Below are 22,758 nucleotides of genomic sequence, written 5' to 3'. Positions count from 1 at the left end.
GCAAAATGTTATTATTTTGTGGCTATCAAAGCGTAAAGTACAATAATTAAAAATATGTCCGGGTATTAACAAGTATGAAGATGTTTATATTTGAAAATAAAGACACTGAGATTAATAAAATCGGTTCAGAAATGCTCAACTTGTGCTACTTGTTTTTATTTATACTACTACAGTTTTATGGAACCATGGCCAAGCATTTCACACCTTAGCCTTCAGCAAAGGGAAGATCTTAAGCCCGATCCAGTTGTCAATCATTACGTTTGGGTCGGGCTGGGCTTCTCACCTCCTTCCTTTTTTTTTTTTTTGAATCATTTTTGTTCTTCTTTGTCTCACTTCCTCTCTCTCTAAGTGCCGCGCCTCCTAAGGACGTACTGCCTGGTCCAATTTTCATCCTGTCAAAAAAGCGGACGGCCTTAAGATGTTCTCGTCAACTCTTGAAAATACCGGTCAATAACGGAAGATAATTGGTCAATGTAAAAATATAAAATATGTTTATACAGTTTTGATAAGCTTAATGTGTGTTACAAAAGACAGGCTACACGTGTCACGCGTTTGCATAGACTGTTTCCCACGCGGGACTATGCTCACCCAAAAAACTAGACGCGCATTGAGGGCTGGAATCAGCCCAAAACGCCTACCCACAAATAGAATATGGAATTTTGTGTTTTCTTCATGCTAGGTTCTGCAAATCAGGTTAATTGGATGGGCTTTGGAGTTGTCCGACCTTTCTCGAAAAGTATATCCAGGAAAACCGCATTGACAGTAAATATGCGACTAAATTAATTTCTTATCCTCCGTCAACCAGTGTGGGCTGACCTTATTAAATCAACACAACAATATATTTGCTTGTGCAACTCGTCCTCAAGTTTAACCGCGGTTGGCACATTCACTTTGTTGCATTACTGCCCCCTGATGACGTTCCCAACGTCTTCTAGCAGGCCCTCTTGCACCAACTCGAATTCATAGTTTTTACATTTGGATTAGGCCTGGAAATGTTTTTTCAACAGTGGTAGTGGGCACGGGACTTTGTCTTCTCCTATTTGTTTGGATACTTCCATTATTGCCCCCAATCGTAGTTTATGAAACCCTGGACATTTCCTTATGTCTGCTACAACTGTTATGCTTGGTTCAAAAGGATTCATGTGCGGACAAACGCATCAAGTTGACAACCTTTAATAAGGATCAGGGGAAGAAACAAAGCGATCCGAGGAGAAAGGAATACATAAACAGTACTTAAAAAGGCAAGGATGTAATAAATACAAAGTTCTTACTAAAGCAGCAAGGAAAAGAGGGCTTGCAGACGGGCATGGACATCAGACAATCCCACAAATAAAGTCAGTCAAAGCTGTCCTTAAAAGCAAACACAGAGCCACTAAAATCCCTAAGCAGGCCATGGTGTCGCCAACTTGAAATCTGATTGGCTAAACCAACAGCATTGTAGAACATGGATATTATGCCAAAGGGCCTCCAGAAGTCTTTGTGAAGGCGTCCAGGTGATATCTGATCCTGGCAGCAAGTAATGGCTGAAATGTCCATCCATCCATCCATTATCTGCACCGCTTATCCTCAGTAGGGTCCCAGGGGTGCAGGAGCCCATCCCAGCCGTCTTCGGGCAGTGGGCAGGGGACACCCTGAACTGGTCGCCAGCTAGTCGCAGGGCACACAGGGACAGACGGGTCACTCGCTCATTCACACCTAGGGACAATTTGGACCGGCCAATTAACCTGACAAGCATGTTTTTGGAATGTGGGAGGAAACCGGAGTGCCCGGAAGAAACCCACGAAAGCACGGGGAGAACATGCAAACTCCACACAGGACGTTGATCTCATGACCTCAAAACTGTGTCGCACACGCGCTAACCACCGCTCCGCCGTGCTGCCTGGCTGAAATGTGATTGGTTAAATTCTTACATCTGAGAGCAGTGCAACCAAGGGAAAAGCAATGAAGGGAAGCTGACAGACAATACTTAATATTTGAAAAGTATTCGTGGAAATAATATCATTTATATCAAATGATTCAGACATTCCTGCACGGCAGCTGAGTGGTTAGAGTATCCACGGCACAGTTCTGAGGTTATGGGTTCAAATCCAGCAACCACCCTTCCAGGGTAGAGTTCTTTCTGTGCTTCATCCAGTCACTCCGGTTTCCTCCCACATTCCAGAAACATGCATGTCAGGTTAAATGGCTGGTCAAAATTGTCCTTAGGTGTGAATGAGTGAGTGGGTCATATGTCCGTGTCTGCCTTGCGACTGGCTGGCAACCAGTTCAGGGTGTGCCATGGCCACTGCCCGAAGATAGCTGGGATGGGCTCCAGCAACCCCACGACCCAGCTGAGAAGGCCTTACAAACCCTAACAGCCCACCACTGCCTGCAGGTCTACTAAGGGCTCCTATTCATAGCAGGTATATGCAGGTCCCAAGGAGAGGCTGCAGCTCGTCTATGGTATGCAGAGAGTGGAAGGTCAATTTTCCGACCCACAATGCCACTTTTTCGTACCTACTCAAAGCTACCACAAGAGATAACTGTCAAAACAAGCAAGATAGGGTAATTGAAACATAGCGCTGCAGAAGGATGACTAAACTTGGTGATCTTCCACAACATGTTTGATGTTTCCTCCTACAAGGCCTTTCTGATCTAAAGAGAGAGCAACTTTATATGGAGTTTTCATCAGGAGAAAAAAGGAGGGTGTTCCAGAAACAGATAACAAAAACACTTGTATCTCCACTCATTGAAAGAAAAAAAGTATTTTCTCCACACAGAAGCTTCAGCAGCGGTTTTAAAAACTGATTATGGGGTTCGTACATGGCCAAATTCAAGCACTTTTTAAGGCAACGTTTTCCATTTTTTTCCAGTACCTTAAAAGGAAGAAATCAAAAGTACGTTCTGTTGTTGTTGACTCTGATGACCAAAATTAAGTCGCTATCTTACTGCTTGGACTTTACTTTGTGCTATTTTGAGATGTTACTATCCATGATCTTTTTGTGTCAATGGGCTGCTATAAACTGACATGAATTCTGTCTCAACAATACTTGTGCAGCTAAGCTGTATCACTTAATTAGAAACACTGAAAGGGCTCTAAAAGGTGTTGGGTAATACTTAAGTTCAATATGGAAGACAAAAAAGTACTGTTCGTAGAAAAAAACAAAAAAATAGCCAAATATGGACTCATTTGAATGACAATGATTGCTCCAAAGCAGAGTGCATTCAATTTTAGAGACTGCTGATCTCGTGCTTTTCGTTTTAGCTGTTTTAATTTATATATTTTGTATGTTTAGCAAATGGTCTGTGTCTAAACTGGTTAAAATATAATTGTACAAGTCAATAGTTATTATTATTTCATTTTGTATTGCATTTTCTGGGATGTTCTGTCATTGTTCGACTTTAAATCGGTGGAGTGTGTAAATAGCTAAAATTGATTTATTGTATTTAACATTTTTTTGTAGATCTGCGAATTTTTAAATGTATATTTTATGTATTTTTCAGGGATCTCCTGCAAAACATACTAAATAATTTGTTACTAAATGTTTCATTATAACATATCATTTAAAAAAAAACAAAGAAATCTGAGGAGCAGTTTGGGACATGAAAGATGAGCCGAGTAAATGGAGACAGTTTTCAAAATAGAGCTGTCCTCTCGGGTGCATCCAGTAGGGGGAAGTGATGCCATAATGAAAAGCCACTAGAGCAGGCGTGTCGGTGCGATTTTCACGCACTTCGTTAAAAGAAATTCTTTATTTATTGTGTTGTCTTTAGAATGGCAACAGTTTCAAGAATTTTCAAGCACTTCACCCACACTTTTGAAAAGAGAAAAAAACGTCCATAATCTCCAAAAGGTCCAAGACAACATTTAATATACTTTGGGTACGTCTTGGATTGGGATTTTAGGCTAAGTTTACAGCAACGTTAAGGGGTTAAAATTCGACTACTCCTTCATTCAAAGTAAATCTGATTTTTTTAATTATTCAAGTCACAAACACGAAAGTTACATTGAAAATGTGTCACCAGACATGTTATAAGCTCGTCATACAAACATCTTGAGCGACAAGAAATTCAAGATGCTAGATGCCATTTCGAGAAAATGTTGCAAAAGATAGAAGAAAATCCAAGGTATGAGAACTTCCAGACATTAGCACCTGAAATCAGGGCTATAAAGTAATTTTATTATCATTTTCATGTTGAATTACTATTTGAATGTGTTTTCAGTGATCAAGAAGATGTTTTATAGCTACACAGGGTTTGGTTGGATGCTTTTAGGAGGCCGGGAGTAAAAGAATTGGTGTTTACTCTTTTTGTTTTGGGAAAATTTGCTCAGGATACAAGCAATACTACTGTAGATCTAAGCATGGGAGCAAATTTATCTTGTGCACATAGAGGAATCGCTGTTTTGAAAATTTTAAGGATAGTTTATTCATCAATTCCACTAATCGGCATCAATATGGATATACTGGCGTGTATTGGTGCCGAGCCGTCATTTCACAGATATCGTCTTCGACAAGCTTTGTGGGAATTGTAATTTTGGTAAAATCACTCTTTTGACCTATTTACTTTTAGACGCTCGGACATTTGAAGTTCACTCCGGCCACTAAAAATGATGTGGCAGGCCATGTTTGGCTTGCAGGCCATGAGTTTGAGACTAATGTGTTAAAATATGAGTTTAAAATAAGCGAGTATTTTAATCTTCAGATTCCACTTGCTCATATTTCTAATTAAAAATAAAATCCATACTATAAATAAAGATGAGATATATGCAACCCAAGACCCTGAAATTGAGCTACACTTCAGTGATCAAGACGATTCAGTGGTTAAAAAAGGCCAGAGAAATGCTAGGGATGCATTGACACTCCAATTGTTACGGCTATACCTTTCAAAAGCATTCATGTAATTTTAATTCATTATTAGGGGGCATGATGGTTAACTGGTTGGTACATATGCCTCATAGTTTGAAAGTCCCAGGTTTGATTCCAGTGACTGGCCTACATGTGCAGTTTACAGGTTCTCCCTGTGCCAGCACTCTGGTTCTCTCCCACAATTCAAAAACATTGCATGACTACAGATTGTCACAAGTTATGGATGCGTTTATAAATAGTCGCATGTTTATGAGCACTGTGATTGGCTGGCAACCAGTCCAGAGTGCCCCCTGCCCACTCAAAGTCAGCTGGGATGGGCTTCAGCACCCCTGCAACCTTAGTGAGAATAAGCAGTTTGGTAAATGAATAAATAAACAATAGATTGTTTGGGAGGCACTCGATGCTGCTGCTACAGACCCCTTTTCCTGTTTTAAAAAAATGTGACATAGCCAACCAAGCTTAACACACATTTTTTGAGGCAATTTTTTTTATTAATATTATAGATCTGTTTTGCACTAGTAGTAGCAAACTTACAGTGTAGAGTAGGTATTGTGTTATGTTTTGCTGATTGGACCCTTGCGCGGATACATGAGCAGAGTTCACAAGTTTATTGGAGGCAATGGAGAAAAGAAAAGGCGCTCCGCATAAGGTAAGAGAGAGGAAAAAATTATAGTAAAAATCACAGTCCGAATAAAACTCACAGCTGGCGAAATAGAAGAAGTCCTGGGTGGATTATTAGAGGCAGGTGTCCAGGAATCAGGCAACAGCAACAGGCAGGATGTCCACATGGAGAGAAACAATCTGAAAGTAGAAGCTGGCGGTGCATTCATTTACAGTATCAGGTGTGGATGATTAGAGGCATGTGTGCGGATTCTCTAGTCAATTTGTCTGCTGGTTGCTGTCTGGCGAACAGTGGCATGGATCATGCAACATTGGTAGCAAACATAATTTCCGACACTTACCCTACTTACACGTACCAAGGCCTCCGCCTTTCAAGTGAATCCAAACCAGATAACAGCAATTACTTACCAGATATAAAATGGACACCGTGAAAGCAGACAATCCTAATGATGTTCTTGGTCCAGTCAGTTCATGTCATGGCTTGCAGGTATGGTGCCTTCAAAAGGCCTGTTTCCTGCAAAAATGTGTCTTACATAAAATTGCGATTTGTGCAACACTAATTACAACAGGTGGGCATGTGTCTTGTAAATTGCAACTCCAACAACTTAACTCTTCATACAAATCTCCCCACTCTCTATTTCGGGGGTCAACAACTTTTTTTAAGCTAAGAGCTACTTTTAGTTACTGCTTGGCTCGGAGGGCTACTATTTAGATTAACATTTCTGAAATAACTTATTTGTTATTATATTGTAACTATGGACTTATCAAGTTGTAATTAATAGGAGTTCAGTCAACCACTTAAACAAAATGTCAGAAATTAAATGTACTAGAAAATTGCAATGACCCAATACTGGTGAGCTATTTTCCAAACCTGTCTACTCAGGTGTTCCTAGCGGGCTACCTAGTACCCATGATCACCACGTTCTAGACCCTTGCTTTAAAAGGGACTGTGTGTATTACTTAACGCTTTCTAGTGGTTAAAAAAAATAACAATTTTAAAGTGAACACTTAAAAACACAAGTTGTGTCAGTTTTCTTCCAGTACTTGGGCATTGTCTTGAGTTGCTCTACCTGTCATCTGCACTGCACATTGGTGAACCAAGTTGCACATGGGGCCCCTTGCGTATAGAAAGTGAGATTCCTGGACCAACCAAGAGTTGATTTAAGGCACTAACGCCATCTACTGGCAATTTATCAAACATAAATCATTACCAGTTCTAGAGCCATGTGATGCGATAAGGAGCTGAGGAAATGACTTATTAAAATGAGAAATATCTGTGTTTGAAAACAAGGAGGTAGATTATTTAATTATTCATTTATACTTATCTAAATAACCGAGTTCCTATTTTAAGATTATCATTAAAATATTCTTGTATGTGGTTGTTGGTGAAAAGGAGATAGAGATAAGACACTCTGGGTGCTGAGCAACCCCCAAACTCGGAACCTAAAAATCGCCCCTGAAAGAGCCATTTAAATGACCTAATAGTGATGTGTCGTTCGCGAATGTCACAGCTCTATGAGCTGGCTCTTCACCAATCCAGAGCCGGGTAACCTTTAAGACGCGTTTTTTTCCTTGAAGTGTGATGTGATTGGTCAATTCAGTATGCATTTCTTTAAGGGATTCTGTGTTGTTAACTTTAAATTTATTGCGTACATGTGATTTTTGGACTGTGGACTTTAATGAAGGACAAGAGCTTGCTCTGTCCACTCCACGCATCGGCCCGGTATTGCAGTACCTCCGGGAATGGTGCATTCGCAATGATCGCAACAAGGCTTTAGGGCTAGGACCTTAGCTTGGCCTTTTGGCTGAGAGTAAGTGTCCCGGCTCCTAGGCTTTGTAGCGTATTATGAACTGACCGATAACGGATAATGAATAATGAATAACGAAGATAGATAAATAACCCTTAAAAACCCATAAAAAGTTAAAAAATTTTTTGAATTTAATAGTTATTTTTTTCATACCTTTAAATATGTACATGTTTGTTCGGGTGTATCACGGTTTGCTTTTTTGAGGCAAAATATTTAAAGTTTGTTCTTGTATTTCATAGTGAATGTGTTGTTGCACTGAAAAGGTAATATGTATAATTTACATATTGTTGTGTCTCGTCTTTCTTAAGGATTGCGTTCTGAAGTGTGATTAGTTGAATACTTAATTATGAAGGTATACACACGAAAGCAGTGCAACCAGGGTGAAAGCAATCAAGAAAGCTGACAGATTATTTGGAATTATTTGATAAGTATTCATGTCCAAAATTTCATTACATCAAATGATTCAGATATTTTCTATGCCGTGACAGCCCACCACTGTTATTACCTGATAAAATATAAGTGATAAATGGGTAAACACAAAGCTACTGATAAAATAAATGCTTGGTGGGCAGCCAGACCAAATTGTAACATATTTCAAACACAAAGTCCACAACAGGTGTATCTTCCTGTACGTAGTTATAATTGCGCAGACTTTCACTTGGCAGCACAAAAAGCCTTGAATTGCCTTAAGGTTCCCATTTTGGCTGCAATTTTAATATTTGACTTGTTACCGACAATTGGATTGATCAGTTGAATAATCTGCTACTATTTTTTCTTAGGTTTATCATGAAGTTCATAAATAATGTGGAAAATATTAATCAATTAAACATTCATACTTATATTTCAAGACAAAATTCAACAAAAAACACCAAACCTGCTCTACAGACAAAAGCTAATTCTTCTGCTCATATTATTTCACTGTGTTAGCTTTGATCAAATTATCAAATGTATTAAATAATAACAATGCCAGAGCATGTGTCCCATATCAATATAAATATACCACTTAAAATGTTTTTTTCCTTGCCTCAGTTATTGTGTGTTATTGTGAGTGTTGAGGCTCCTTTTGACCGTAAATCTTGTCCTAAATAATGGTTTCAAAACAAGGTGCAAGCAAAGATATTTTGTAAAAATGTCTCAAAATACTGCAAACTATAAAGATACTGTCATATTTACCTTCGGCACAGACCGCACTGAGCGGAGAGAGAAGGGAGTGCCCTGCGAGCAGAGATTCGCCCAACTCTACCCCATTAAATTGCTCTGAGTGGTTTGCTGGCGTTTTCACCCGTTTACATTTCGTTTGTAGGTTTTCAATGATAAATTATCCCAAAAGTGAACCTACCTGGTTTAAAGCTTGAATTAAAAAGATTCCTTAGCAACAGCCAAAACTGACTAAGTTGGTGTGACAATTTGACTGCAAACTGTGGTTGAAAAAGTGCCTTATATACTTCTGACTGAACCACCATGTTCAGTGTGTTGCCTCGGGTTTGCATGCACCAAACCTGGGATCCAGTCCCCCCACTTTGGAACACTGCAGAGAAATGTTCTCCGGTCAAATCTTATCTGCAAACCCTATGAACTCATAAAAGGGCCATACATGTCTCAGGGGCCATAGGTTTCCGACCCTTGGTCCAGCATAATGGTCAAACTCCCTTTTATAGTGAAATGTATGTGTATAAAATGTAGGATGGGTGTCATAAACACTGTATTGGCTTAAATGTTAACGTGAATCTTACTGAGACGAGTCAACTTTGTTTTGTTCAACTGTTCAATCTGCTTTTTAAATATTACTGCATCACTGTTACTGCCATGATACTGAAGTTGTGCTTTGCAAATTTTGCAAGTAGTCTTTCTCTTCAATGTATTCAGGATAAAATGCTCCTAAACTTTAGAAGTTGCTTTTGCGCATGAGCAACTCTCAGCAGAAATAATATTAATGTAGAGATGCCTCACTATATTCAAAGAACGTGCCTGGCAACAACAGTCCACAATGGAATTAATTGTAGACTAGGGCTGCAACAATTAATCGATTTAATTTGTTTATTAAAAGTGTTGGTAAGTAATTAGATAATCAATTGTATCCCGTGATTTATGAGCCACCAAATAAGTATTAATGCAAGAACACAGCCTATTACGTTATGACGCTGAGAGTTGAAGTACAACTTTGTCCAGCAGAGAGCGCCAAGACCATTTTTTCATTTAAAAAAAAGGTTATCTTACATTTTTTACATTTTTTTTATCAAACATTTCATTATTACAAACAAAATTGGCATGGAACTTAAGTTGTAGTGATTGTTTCGTCATGAAACGAATTTAACCATACACACTACACAAGGGGAAGGTTTTTAAGCATGTTATGTATCATTTACATTTGGGAATGCATATCATATTCAAATTATTAACCAAATAAATTGTCGACAAAGTTTTGAAAGGTTGGATACTTTTTTGATTTTTGTGGATGAAAGAATTGCTACACATAAAATGAAATGTATTGCTTTTTTTTTTGTTGCTTAAGTCCAAATATAATTTGTTCTTTGGATAAGGTTGTACGAAAAGAGTAACTTACATGTTTGCAGGCGTGTAGCATATATCCATCCATCCATTATCTGCACCGCTTATCCTCAGTAGGGTCGCCGGGGTGCTGGAGCCCATCCCAGCCATCTTCGGGCAGTGGGCAGGGGACACCCTATACTGGTTGCCAACCAGTCGCAGGGCACACAGGGACAGACATCTCACTTGCTCATTTAGACCTAGGGACAATTTGGACCAGCCAATTAACCTGACATGCATGTTTTTGCAATGCGGGAGGAAATCGGAGTGTCCAGAGGAAACCCACACAGGCACAGGGAGAACATGCAAACTCCACACAGGAGGATTCGATTTCATGAGCTCAGAATTGTCCCGCGAACGTGCTAACCACACAGCCGCCGTGCCGAATGTAGCATATATTTTGATGTTATTTGTTTATTGTCAAGTTAATTGACAATCACTTGGATTTATTGTTGGATTATTGTTTTGTGCACTGTTTTTATATCTGTCCAAAACTTCAATATTTGAACAAAGAGGAGGAAATGAAATATTCCTTTAAGAAATCCCATTCATCGACCATTGAAAAAATAATTGACAGATGCAGCGATGATGAAAATAATTGTTACTTGCAGCCATATTGTCGACTTTTTCTATTATCGATTTTTGTCGACAACGTCCATTTATTGTTGCAGCCCTAGTTCACATTTGCTTTAGCTCACACACGAGTTGTCGAAACTGTGCACACATTTACACTTGCCTAAACTTTTCTCTCACACTGTGCTTGGTTTAAACACAGCCTGCCGTTTCTCGCAGGGTTATCTTATAACCGATGTGGCTTCCCTGCGTTCCTGCTGCTAAATATACGCTCTGCACCCATCTGGGAGAATCATTTTGTTCCCTTAATATCACCATCAGCACTTTAAGCAGGCCAAATGACTGACCCCCCAACCCCGAAAGCCCACCCACCCCTCCACGCCTAAGCAGTTTCTCCATCTAAATTCATACTCCTCAAAATTCACTTCCACCACCGCGCTGCCACCTGCAGCCCAAGCCTCAAAGAGAGTAGGGTGGGTATCGTGCTGACACCCGCAACGGGATTTGACCGGTTGTACGCTTTTGGTCAAATTGTGACTTTGAGTTTCTTACTTTTCAGCACTGCAAGGGATTATTTAAACCGTTAGGTAAGTTTAACCATCTGACCTCTGATTTTTCTAAAGAGCAGTAACGGATAATTAATTACTGTGTTACAATTTCTGAATGAACTATTTAAATTTCATGGCAGTTAGAAAGATCTATTTGCACCTTCAAAAATCCAAATGAATCGGCCAAATGTGATACCTTATCCACTCTAGCCACTTGTGAATGTAAACAAAGTAAAAAAGCTTTGAGGGGTGTAAACCTGAGAGACTCCTCCTAATAATCTTTGAAAATTCAGAAGTGCACAAATGAATTTATTCATTACGAATATTACGCTATACCTTATAATATTTTTGTGCCATCAGGGATTGAAAATAAGAACTCCATTGGAGGTGTGCTTTTCCGTGCTGATGGATTACATGAGACATGCCGATGGTCTAATGACGTCTTTACTCCTCACTCGGGTGTCTTTGCTATGGATAGATAAAGTAAAAATAGCTTTGTGGGTTGTGTTACAGTCACTCAAAGTGTGTGTTTTTCTACAAGAGAGATGTCCTTAACATAATCAAGAAGTGTATGTGATCACAAGAAAAAAATGTGGCAACAACAAAAACATAACTAATGTGACCAATAGAGGAAAATCAAGTTCAGGGCTTGTACAGGTGCTTGATATCCTAGAAAATGCATGAGGTTTAATGTTGTGTTTTTAAGGTCAGGTAATTGCTTGAATTTTGGGTAAAGTGCTTAAAATGCTTGAAACCATTTTCATTGCCAGATAGACCACGCTTTTAAAAGAAGAAACTTTTTTCTGAAACCGCGTAAAAATGACACATATGGTGGCTCCAGTCCTCATTATCGAGTTGTCATGTGAAGCGTTACTGCCTTCTACCGTCCCATCCAAGAGAGCAGGTTTATCAGACTAGTATGGGGATTGCTGCTCTTTTTTATGAAGTGGCTCTTTTGGCTCCACAGATGTTTTGTTTATGTAAAGATATATTACCAATAATAATGACATTATGCACCAACTATTTAGTAATTAATAACCTTATTTGTTTTGCATGGAATCCCTGCAAAACACATTCAATCTAAATTTAAATATTCACAGATGCACACACAAAAAATACAAGTCCCTGAAAATGCAAACCAATCAAATATAAATCCAAAATGTTATTTTTTGTTAACCAATTTAGATAAAGAGCTTCTGAAAAACATGCAAAAAAAAATGAATTAAAATAAGTAAAACAAAAAGCAAAAGATCAGCAGTCTCAGGTGCGACAGTGCCAAGATGCCTGTGCATTGTTGAAGCTGAATGGCAGAATTCATGTCAGTTTCTACCAACCCATCAATAAGATGGTAGATCGTAGTTATGACCAGCTCAAAATAGCACAAAGTATGTGCTTGCAGCAGATCGTGACTTTATTTTAGTCATCAAAGTCAACCAGAATACTAATTTTCTTCTTTAGAAGGTACTGGAAATATTGAAGAACTGGCCTTGAAAGTGCTTAAAAGGTGTTTGAATTTGGCCATGGATAAAGTATACAGAACCTGTTCAGGGGACAAAAGGCTAAAGCAATTATCCAACCATCTATTTTCTTGGCGTTTATCTATCATGTAAAACACAGTTTAATCCACTTATCGTGCTCGTGCCACTAGAGGAACACAGGGCAAATTGATTCCTTCAAATGAAATCAGTGATTTATACCAACATAGCTTGTTTAGTTTCTAATAATTTTCATGAACCGGTATAATTTTCACTGAGTTACATTTTTGAGACCATTGGATTCCCCATGAAAGGTTGTGAAGTTATTTAAATCCGTTAAGGGTGGGCGATACTGGGAGTTTTGGAATTGATATGATCCAAGTAAATATAGGATAGTGTCGAACGAAACCAATAATCTATGAATAATTATACTATCTTTCTCCTTGAGTTAACTTATATCACTGGTAAACCAGCACAAAGACATTTTCTTAAGACACATCATCACAGTCAGCCTACAGAATCTGGCCAATCAGTAATGGTCTGCAATTATGTAGCGCTTTAAGTCAAAGAAGAACTCCCAAGCACTTTACAGTGTGCTTCTCTCTTACCCATTTACATACCGATAGCAGCATCAGCAATGCAAGGCTTATCGGGGGCATTAGGGATTCAGTGTCTTGCCCAAGGACACTTCGGCATATAGCGCGGAGGAGCCGGGAATCGAACCTGCTACCTCTTGATCCCAAGAAAAGCTTCTGAAATGGCTCACCATTCGGAATCTCCTATTCCGAATGGTGAGCCATTTCACACCTAGGTCTTCAGAACTGCTAAGTCTGAATCAATCAAACCCTCAGTAACTATGTTGTGTCTCTAAAACATTTCCTTCAGCTACAGCTACTACACACAAAAAACACATCAATAATAACCTCTGCAATATTATTGGAAATATAGGCATGTGCACTTCCATCAATAAGTTACTTTCTATCACTATCGAAGCTGATGCTGAGAGTTGAGCCTGTCTTGTAGCATTTCTAGAATACGTTTTGACTGACTAAATTTAGGGCTGAAATTGTCCGTTCGACAGGAACAGTGAACAAAGGGATATTTTAATTCACTATTTAGTTGTGATACTTCTGTTACAGCCTCTTAGCCAAACATTGCTTATAAAATTGCTCACGTTTCTCTTGGCCTTCTGAAGGGCCCTGGCTCTGCTAACTCGAAACCTGATTGGTTTAACCAACAGCTTGATCGTCACTTATTTTAGGCCTCAGAGCCTGCATAAGTGACTGTAAAGGCTTCAGGGTAGATTTCTGACCATGGCCACAAGCCATGGTTGAATTGTGATTGATTAAATGCTTAAATATGAAAGGACACATCTTGTAACAGGGTAACCAGGGGAAAAGCAATGACAAGAAGCTGACAGACAATTTGAAATGTTTAAAAAGATATTCAAAAACAAAATATAATTAACCTCAGATGATTCAAATATTTTAGGCCAGCTAAGAAGGCCTTGCCAGCCCTGAGGGCCCACCACTGTCTGTTCCTTGTCTGTCCTAATAAAACACAATTTCACTTTTCACTTTCCAACAGCCATGCCTGCAAGAACACCCACCCCAAACAGGAGAAGAAAGCCCACCAAAGTCATAGTTGACTTAACAAAAATCTCTCAGGATGGTAAGTTTGATAGTTTGTAGTACCAAATCAACAAAACTTGACAAAGAACGCTATAATGTAAAGTTTATAATTAACCTCATTGTTTTTTTGGGGTGATGAATAAACTTGTCCAGAGTACGAGCCCGTTGTGACGATATCTGAGTTCGACCTAGGAAGAAAGATTGGTGTGCCAAAGGACATAATGCTAGAAGAATTGGCGCTGCTCAAGAATAAGGGCTCCAAGATGTTCAAGATGAGGCAGCAACGAGTAGACAAGTTCATCTATGAGAACAACCCTGACATCTTCATTGGTGACTCCATGGTAGCCAAGAGGAAATAATCCAGGTCAGGAATTGTTCGTCAACCATTAATTGACCCGTCATCCTTTTAGGACGAGTTGGCCAAGTTTGTCCCAATGACGGGCGGGCAAACAGGCAGCCAAACAATACATCTGGGTGGGTATCTCCTGAGCAAGGATGCCAGTAATTTGCATTACGGAGGAGGGATGGTGTTTGCGGGAGGTGCCCCAAAGCCTGGGAGCAAGGGTGGAGAGCCTGGAGAAGTTGGAAGTGAAGGCCGTGGAAGCGCATGGGGACAAGGCAAAGGTCAACATGGTCAAGATGGAGAACAAGGAAGATCAGGTGAGAGATCCACACAATAATGCTATAAGTTTTACTTCAATGTTGGTCTGGATGTTGACATGTTGTTTTCTAAATTAATTTTAAACCATGTTCCTGGGTTAGATTGAACACTCGGGGTTTAGTTAGTCTTTCGGTAAAGCCTCTGCTGTGGAAGCCAAGACACACCAACTCATTATGTCAATACATGAGGACATGCCCCGCTTGGCCGCCACTAACTGTAAATTATCACGTGATATTGGTTGGCCAATCAATGTTGTGTAAAATTTTGCGCACTCAGGATTGATCCAAAATGTAAATCTCATCGTAGTATGTCGTGTAAATACTTTCTTCATATTCCAATCCATATCTGGGAAAAATAAGTCAGATGAATATGTACGATAGGGATTCTCATGTATCACAGAAGGGGATGGGAGTCAGAATCCTATTCTGCATGATTTTCAATGATTAGTGAAAAAAATCTTAACACTGGCTAAACTAAAGGTACACTTTGAGAAACTGCATTGAAATGGGGAAAACAAGAACTCAATGATTGCTGAATTCAAGGTAAAAGAGAGCCAGATTTAACAAGGCCACTCTTCCTACCCTTGGATTTTTCTATGCATCTACCCTGGTCATATCCCTCGAGAGGGGTGACTGACAGCAAGACAAGCACATACAAAACAAAGAAAATTAAAAAAGGGAAAAAGTAGCAAAAAACACAGACGAACATTTTTAGACCATGGCCAACCCAAATGCTCAAACACCCAAACAAGTTAAGCAGCTTGGCACCCAAGTCGGTCGTGCTTTCGTCCCTCCAGATGAAACGGGACACAAGAAAGCGGCCATGTCACTCGGGTCAGGGTGACACAACACACTCTTCTGTTCAACAGCAGGGCCCGGCAGCTTTCACTGGTTTACCCCTGCCGCATCATACAGGTGCCCTGCCCATCCCTTAGAACACGTGGATTTGTAGCCACTAAAAAACAATCTACAGATGATGTTGCGTACAGTAGGCCACACACCATTGGTGAAACACTTGTAAAGCCAGCTTCATTAAAGATGGCAAATCTGATGCTTGGAACAACGGCTGAAGGTACATTTTCCCAAATTCTGCTTTCAAATAACACAGTGGGCATTTGCACGTCACACTGGGTATTTGTATATTGCAGGGGTCGGGAACCTTTTTGACTCAAAGAGCCATAAAAGCAAAAAATATTAATTTTATTTTGGGAAAGAGCCACACCATATATTATGAGACAAATTTACTAAATTGCTAAACCCGCGCCCCAGACAAAAGCTTAGTCTTCAGCACATTTATTTTTGATGATTTGATAAAAATTATGAAAAGAGAATAATGCCAGAGCCCCTGTCCCAAATTCAACAAACAGACCACTTTAAACTTGTCTCTTTCTTGCAATTACTCAAGATCGGTTAAACTCCTTTTGACCCTTTTTTTCATACATATTGGTTTCAAAACCAGATGCAAGCATTTATTTTGTAAAAACGTCACAACATTCTGAGAATAGGGAGCCTTATGTGCTTACCTTTGGCGAGAGATGGGAGGGAATGCTTGTACTTTTTGCATAGCTCTACCCATCCCTCCCACTCACCCAATCAAATGACTAAGTTCTCTTCCGGTGTTTTGGCGTATTTACAGTTCTGTGGATTCATCATAAAGTATCTGAACACTGAACACAGATTATATAGTGAACTTTTAAATAAAAGATTCTTTAGCGTTGTACAGCCAAAACGAGTTTTTTTCCCCTTTTTTTGTGTGACACCTTGACTGTAAATTGTAGTGAAAAACGTGCCCTATATATACTGCGAAGTGTTTCCTTTGCATTTAGCTTTGGTTTGGCTTTACGTGTACCTGAATAGGATAGACAATCCCGGTTTTGAACAAGATGGAGAAATTTTGCATGCAATCAAATTGGTCTCTGAGCCACAGATACTCATAGAAAGAGCCATATGTGTCTCGCGAGCCATAGGTTCCCGACCCCTGGTATATTGTATTCTTTTTGCTTTATTATTGTATTGTTCTCAGCTCAGGGATGCTGCTGGAAATGTGAATTTCCCTTCGGGGATGAATAAAGTATCTATCTATCTATCTATCTATCTATCTATCTATCTATCTATCTATCTATCTATCTAACACCAGTGACAAATAAAGGACAAGAGTAAATACATCTTGGCTCAAGTAGTCACAGACTTGAGTGAAAAGCTTTGTGTTAAATTTGATTTCATTTTAAACTTACTAGGGTTCGGGAATGTGCATAAAAAACTGGCGGGTTTTAGTAGCTCCGACAGGGTTAAGAACCTTCAAATTTAGACTATGTGTATTAATGAGAATATCATCTCTGTCATACATTACTGGAAAACTTAACGGTCTTTGACAAACAATGTTAGAAGGAATTTAAAAGTGTGGGAAAAAGTGTTCAAGAGAAAACGACAAGGTGCCACAGTGTTGCATTCTGCATACTATTTACACACAAAAATTTGTCTATCATATTGACACACTAATAACCATTCGAAGGAAAGAAAAATATATTGTTAAGAAAAAAATATTTGTTAAGTGAACCTAACTGTCATGAACCAGAACTGGATCAGGCCTCAAACACGTGACGTTACTCACACAAGCCTTTTATTTTACGGGAAATGGGGAGTCAAGCACGTTAGGCAGCAGTCTGGCGTGAAATGATAGGAAGCCAGAGGCCGACGAGATCAATACCATTTGCCCAAGTTGATATCGGACAGATGGGGTTGATACCGGACAGGACAGGACAGACAGGATAGATAATGAAACAGGATATCGAAAATAAAAAGGACAAACTAGACAGAAACGAAAACTGGAGAGAAAGATAAACAGGACAAAAAAAGATAGGAACAAAACTGTAAACCAATATTAAACAAGACAAAGGTAAACGGAAACAATACCGGACAGGGAATACCAAAAAGAAAACAGGACCAAGTCGAAACCCACATATTGCGGGTCAGAGGTTCGTTGACGGACTAACAAAGGAAAAATGAGAGCACTGAGCTTAAATAGACGGAAAGCCAATCCGTCAATGAGCCGCAGCTGGCGCCACAGAGGCGGGACTAATTGGGCGCCATGGTAACTGTGTCCCTAACCTGTCTTAATTCACAATACCATACACGCCAACCTTTTGACACAAAAAAGCAAGAAATGTAATTGTGCAATTTATTTTTACACATAAAATACAATGTATATGTAGAATATCAAAACAAAATCATCAACATGTACTCGTCTAAAAACGGAAGTGGACAACTTTTACAAAAACGGAAATCTACAATTGTTAGAACGAAAATACTTCAATATAAAGCAGCCGTAGATTAAAATACTAGCTTTGAGTTTTTGTTGTTTAAATTTGACAAGGTTTGCAAGTTTTTTTTTCTGAGAACAAGGTTGGATGTTTTTGCATTGATTGGAACTAAGTTGAGAGGGAGTGGTGAGGTGTGTTTTGGCAATGTGGTAGGCAGTGTCAGATGTGAGTACAGGGAGAGCTAGGGAAGGTGTTGCTTTATTGGTCAGTGAGAGAGTGAAAGAGAGAATACTGGAATGGGAGGAGGGTTCCTCGAGATTGATGTGGGTTAAGGTGAAGTGGGAAAGAGAGATGTGAGTGTTTCTGAGTGTGTGTGGTCCAGGTGCTGAGAGATGTGAGGAAGAGAGGAATACATTTTGGAGTGAATGTGTCAATGTGTGTTGCAGTTTGAAGCGAATTGTCATGTGTTTGTTTTAGGAGATTTGAGTGCCATAGTTGGTGATGTGCGAATGGAAGCGTGATTGGGAGATTTGGTGTCCCAGGAGTGAATGAGAGTGGCAAGAGACTGATTGACTGATTGATTGTCTGGACCGGGAGTTAATGGTAGAAAATAGAATATTTAGGATGAAGAATGTCAATAAATACACATGGATTAGCGCAGCAGATGGATAAGTGGTTAAGAGAGCATTGATGGATTATGCGTTCAGTAGGAAGTTGTGTGGGAGATTGTACTGATAGGTGAAGCTGGTGGAATGTCTAACCACTATTCAGTGGCCGCAAAATTGAGAGTGTGTGGTAAGTGGAAAGAAAGTGCATGCGAGAGAAGTGAAAAACCAAGAGAAGCAGGATGAGTATGAGGGAAGAGTAAGGGAGTGTTTTAAGATGATTAGGGAGAGATCTGTAGAGGGAGTGGAGTAAGAGTGGGAATGTCCGAAGACGTGCAGTTGAGATATGTGGAATGTGCAAGGTTGGCGGATGTGTAAGAAAGTGTAAGAAAGGGTAGTGAGAAATGGTGAGATTGTGAGGGCAGCAGTTTTGGAAAAGAGAAAGGCATTCGAGGAATGGTTGCAGAAGGATGGAAGTATTTGAGATGTATAGAATGAAAATAAATTGAGTAAAACAAGTAGTAAGATAAGTGAAAAAGGCGGCAAATGATACATTGGAGAGGAAGTTGACTGAGAGTTGTGGAGAATAAAGAGATGTTTTGCAAGTAAGTAAAGTCAAGTCAAGTTTTTTTGTATTGCCCTTAATCACAAGGAGTCTCAAAGGGCTGCACAGACCACAGATCATTGCAAACCACATACTATTATTACAACATCCCCTGATCTATAACCTACATGAGGGCAAGGAAAAACTCTAAAACCTCAACATGAGGAAAATAAAGAAACCTTAAGAGGAGACCAGACATGAAGTAATCACTCTCCCAGGATGACCAGGCTGTAATGGATGTTGTAATAACAACTAATACACATATATTGTCAACATAAAATAAAGGTCATTCATAAGCTACAGAATAGATTGGTGTTTTCAGCCTAGATTTAAAAAGTTCGATTGAATTTCAGGGGGCAGAGCATTCCACAACACCGGGGCCCGAATGGAGAATGCTCTCGAACCAGCGGTTCTCTTCCTGGCTCCTTAAATCACAAGTAGACCAGCATTTTCCGAGCAAAGGCTCCGCACCGGAACATAGAGGGAAATTAAAGATGATAACTAAGCGGCGGACAGGTCGGTTGGAGAGTGTTTAAGATCAGAATGGCAGGCTGTTGGTAGAAGGGCAGTTAAATGAGACTGATGAGGGGTAGGCATGTGTTGCACCTGTGCGTTGTGGACAGATGTCTTCGTTTGGTGAATTGAATGAGAGAGACATTGTGATGGAGGAGGTGGAAGCAGCAGTTAGGTCGATGAATAAGGGGAAGACTGCTCGGTTGGATGGATGGATGGATGGATGTTTGCATGGAGATAGATAGAGGCTTCGTCAAGGAGGGGATGCAAGGCTGTGTCAAGGAGGGGCCGGGTGCCTTTGACCTTTTCTAAAATAAAGTGCAATTGCAGTGTTTCTGTAGTGCTGTAGTTAGCACATTTGCGAAAGGTCCCCGGTTTGAGACCGGGTAGAAACATTTGTTGGCCTGGACAGGGATGAGCCCAAGACACACCACAGGAAAATGTGCCTCTGCACCCCTTGAGGTTAAGGCATCCCTCCAAACACCCACCTACACCTCCACTACACTAGGGGAAAGTGGCGTTCGCACTGGGAGTGTTTCGTTTACATTTAGGCTCCACGCAGCGCATTAAGCACAGAATACACTGTAAGTATTGAGTCTAAAGTAGAGACACAAAGTCTAGCAGGCCCTCAAGTGGAAAAAAAGCAACATTTCTTTAGTTCCAATCATCGATGTCAGTGAGAAATTTGGATCAATTGAACATTGAACATTAAAACAGAGAGAGGAGGTGTTAATTAAGTCATGTCTGCTGCAATGGATTGAATTTGATGAAATCCAATACTGATTATTTGGCTGGTACTAGCCCATTCTCAGAGATCAATACCTGATTTGGACACTCCTAATAATCTGAATTCTGGATGAGTTCAAATTTCGTGACACATAAATACATTTTGGCATAAAACATTCACTAAAACCAAGACTTTCACAGAAGCCTGAAATTATTTGTCAATAACAAAAATACTTTCCAGTGTTTCTTATTTTCCTGCCATTGACTGTTTCGTTCACAGATGGCAACAAAGACGACAAATCTAAGACACAGCACGTGACGACCTACATATCACCATGGGAGAAAGCGATGAAGGGTGATGAAGGCTTGCTCTCAACACTAAAAGGGCATATGCCTGGCCCAATTCATCATATTGAACTGCGCAAGTACAAATGTTTCAACAGGTGAAACCTCCTGCTTGTGTTTGGCCAAAACAATTCAAAATAATTTTATAATGAGTGTGATTCGGATGTACTGTATATTTAGAGGGTAAGATGGTGCAAGAGGGGGGGAAAACTTTGAGTTGCGTTCCGCTTTGGGTTAAAAAGGGGCTAGAAATTTTCCAATGACTTTGTATTAGTTTATAAATATATTAACATCAAACTTTTCCGAGTATAAAACTCATGATTGCCTCATATTGGCAGGAGTGCTATGCCTTATGGCGGATTCAAAAAGGCGTTACAGCTCATGAAATTCCAAATGCCCGACACGGAGAAAGTGGTAGCTGAGCCCACGTTGGTGTACGGGCACGACATCAGCCTGCGACCTTCCTTCAACCGCACACCCATCGGATGGGTTTGCAGCGGCGAGCCCAGCAGCATCCAAGTGGAGCTAGATGGCGTACTCTATGATGGGGAGACCGAGGAGCTCTGAACAAGCTTCCGTTGACGCCTGCCGAGCGTGCACAGATGCATGCAAAACATATACAGTGCACAGTGGCATGCACATTCACGCTTGATGAGAATAAAACTTGCTTTACGAGATAGCCATCATCTAGTATTGTTCGTGCTCAGAAAGGAAAACGAGAATATACATGGTAAAGTCACTTAGTTTTTGCAGGCCAACATGTTTAAGGGCTGTTAATGCCAAGCACCTCATAGTATTTGATTTCTGTCAAGGTAAGAATCTTAAAATTGTTAAAGTTGCATCTGCTGTTGATCAGAAATAAATCCTTTTCTGAATGAGCAACACTTCTTTTTACTGTATAGAATCCAAACAGAGAGCTTACATCGGATCTTTCATTTGGAACAAGACTCTGGGATACCATGTAGTTGCAGGCAGTGATGGGACCAGTGTTGGACAAGTTACTTTAAAATAGTAATCAGTTAGGGTTACTCACTACTTGAGGAGTGGCCAACCCCGGTCCTCAATAGCCGCATGTCCTGCATGTGTTTGGAGTTTCTCTGCTCCAAGACAGGTGATTCCGATTACCTGGGTCAATATCAAGCTCTCACAAAGCTTGCTAGCAAGCTGAAAATTGGCATGAATTGTGTTGGAGCAGACAAACCTCCAAAACATGCAGGACATGCGGCTCTCGAGGACCGAGTTGGCCACCACTGCTTCGGACTACTTCTTCCAAAAAGTAACTGAGTTACTCTATTGTAAAAGTAACTAGTTACCGGGGAAAGTAACTATTTCCGTTACTTTAGAAAAAAATTGTGTGTAAATCAATTCAAAATTTTCCAAGCTTTATTTAGGTCAGTGGAATAGAGAAGAACCTTGTAATATTTATTGCACCTCACCAGCAACAGATATATTTTACACTTGAAGCGCAACATACATAAACAGTAATCAAGATAAAGAAAAAAAAATCAACAGTAAAAAAATCTGAAGTGTGGTTAATAAATAAATTTAACATTCGAAACTTCAGACAACAAGTCAAGTAGACATATGATACTGTACATTTCATACAACGAAAGTAAACTGTCAACAATATAAAATGTGTTTAATAATAATAATAATTAATAATTTCCTTTGTATTGTCATTCTTTGTAACAATGTACACAGAACGAAATGTCGATACACCTGACCCGTTGTAGCGAGCCGATGCAGCCGCAGCCAACAGAGGGCGCCGCCATTTTACCAATGTTATAAGTCTTAGGTATGACTCGGCCGAGGCGCGAACCAGCGACCTCCCAGTCTCAAAGCGGGCGCCCTACCATACTGCTGTCACGAGGTGGAGTGGAAGGCGGGGTGACCGGACCAGAACGGAGGCAGGAGGCAGGAAGGGAGAACTCAATTGCATGATGATCCAGAACTTTTATTTATCAAAATAAAAGTTGTCCATAACTCAGGGACAAG

General features: G+C 40.0%; 1 protein-coding gene across 2 annotated transcripts; it reads left to right on the top strand.

Moving 5' to 3' along the window:
* Positions 1–5,323: 5,323 nt before the first annotated feature.
* myoz1a (myozenin 1a) lies at positions 5,324–21,645 on the top strand. Of its 2 annotated transcripts, XM_088351944.1 has the most exons (7): positions 10,766–10,869; positions 10,956–10,983; positions 14,007–14,090; positions 14,204–14,391; positions 14,461–14,710; positions 20,699–20,861; positions 21,102–21,645. In XM_088351944.1, the coding sequence occupies exons 3-7, from the start codon at positions 14,009–14,011 to the stop codon at positions 21,328–21,330; spliced, it is 912 nt and encodes a 303-aa protein (XP_088208070.1). In that variant the 5' UTR covers positions 10,766–10,869; positions 10,956–10,983; positions 14,007–14,008; the 3' UTR covers positions 21,331–21,645. The 2 variants fall into 2 exon arrangements, with proteins under 2 accessions (XP_088208071.1, XP_088208070.1); XM_088351945.1 differs by lacking the exons at positions 10,766–10,869; positions 10,956–10,983 and adding an exon at positions 5,324–5,496.
* The last annotated feature ends 1,113 nt before the right edge of the window (positions 21,646–22,758 follow it).

The sequence above is a fragment of the Urocampus carinirostris genome, chromosome 13 (genome assembly GCF_059441175.1).
Source record: "Urocampus carinirostris isolate Australia breed hairy pipefish chromosome 13, RoL_Ucar_1.0, whole genome shotgun sequence".
NCBI classification, from domain to species: Eukaryota; Metazoa; Chordata; class Actinopteri; order Syngnathiformes; family Syngnathidae; genus Urocampus; species Urocampus carinirostris.
The sequence above is the reverse complement of the archived record's forward strand: the minus strand, read 5'-3'. Positions and strand labels throughout refer to the sequence as shown.

Excerpts from the sequence above, each read along its gene's own strand:
- myoz1a (XM_088351945.1), top strand. The coding sequence starts at position 14,009 with ATGCCTGCAAGAACACCCACCCCAAACAGGAGAAGAAAGCCCACCAAA. Across the intron at positions 14,091-14,203 it reads AACAAAAATCTCTCAGGATG|AGTACGAGCCCGTTGTGACG; the intron begins GTAAGTTTGATA and ends AAACTTGTCCAG. Across the intron at positions 14,711-20,698 it reads TGGAGAACAAGGAAGATCAG|ATGGCAACAAAGACGACAAA; the intron begins GTGAGAGATCCA and ends TTTCGTTCACAG.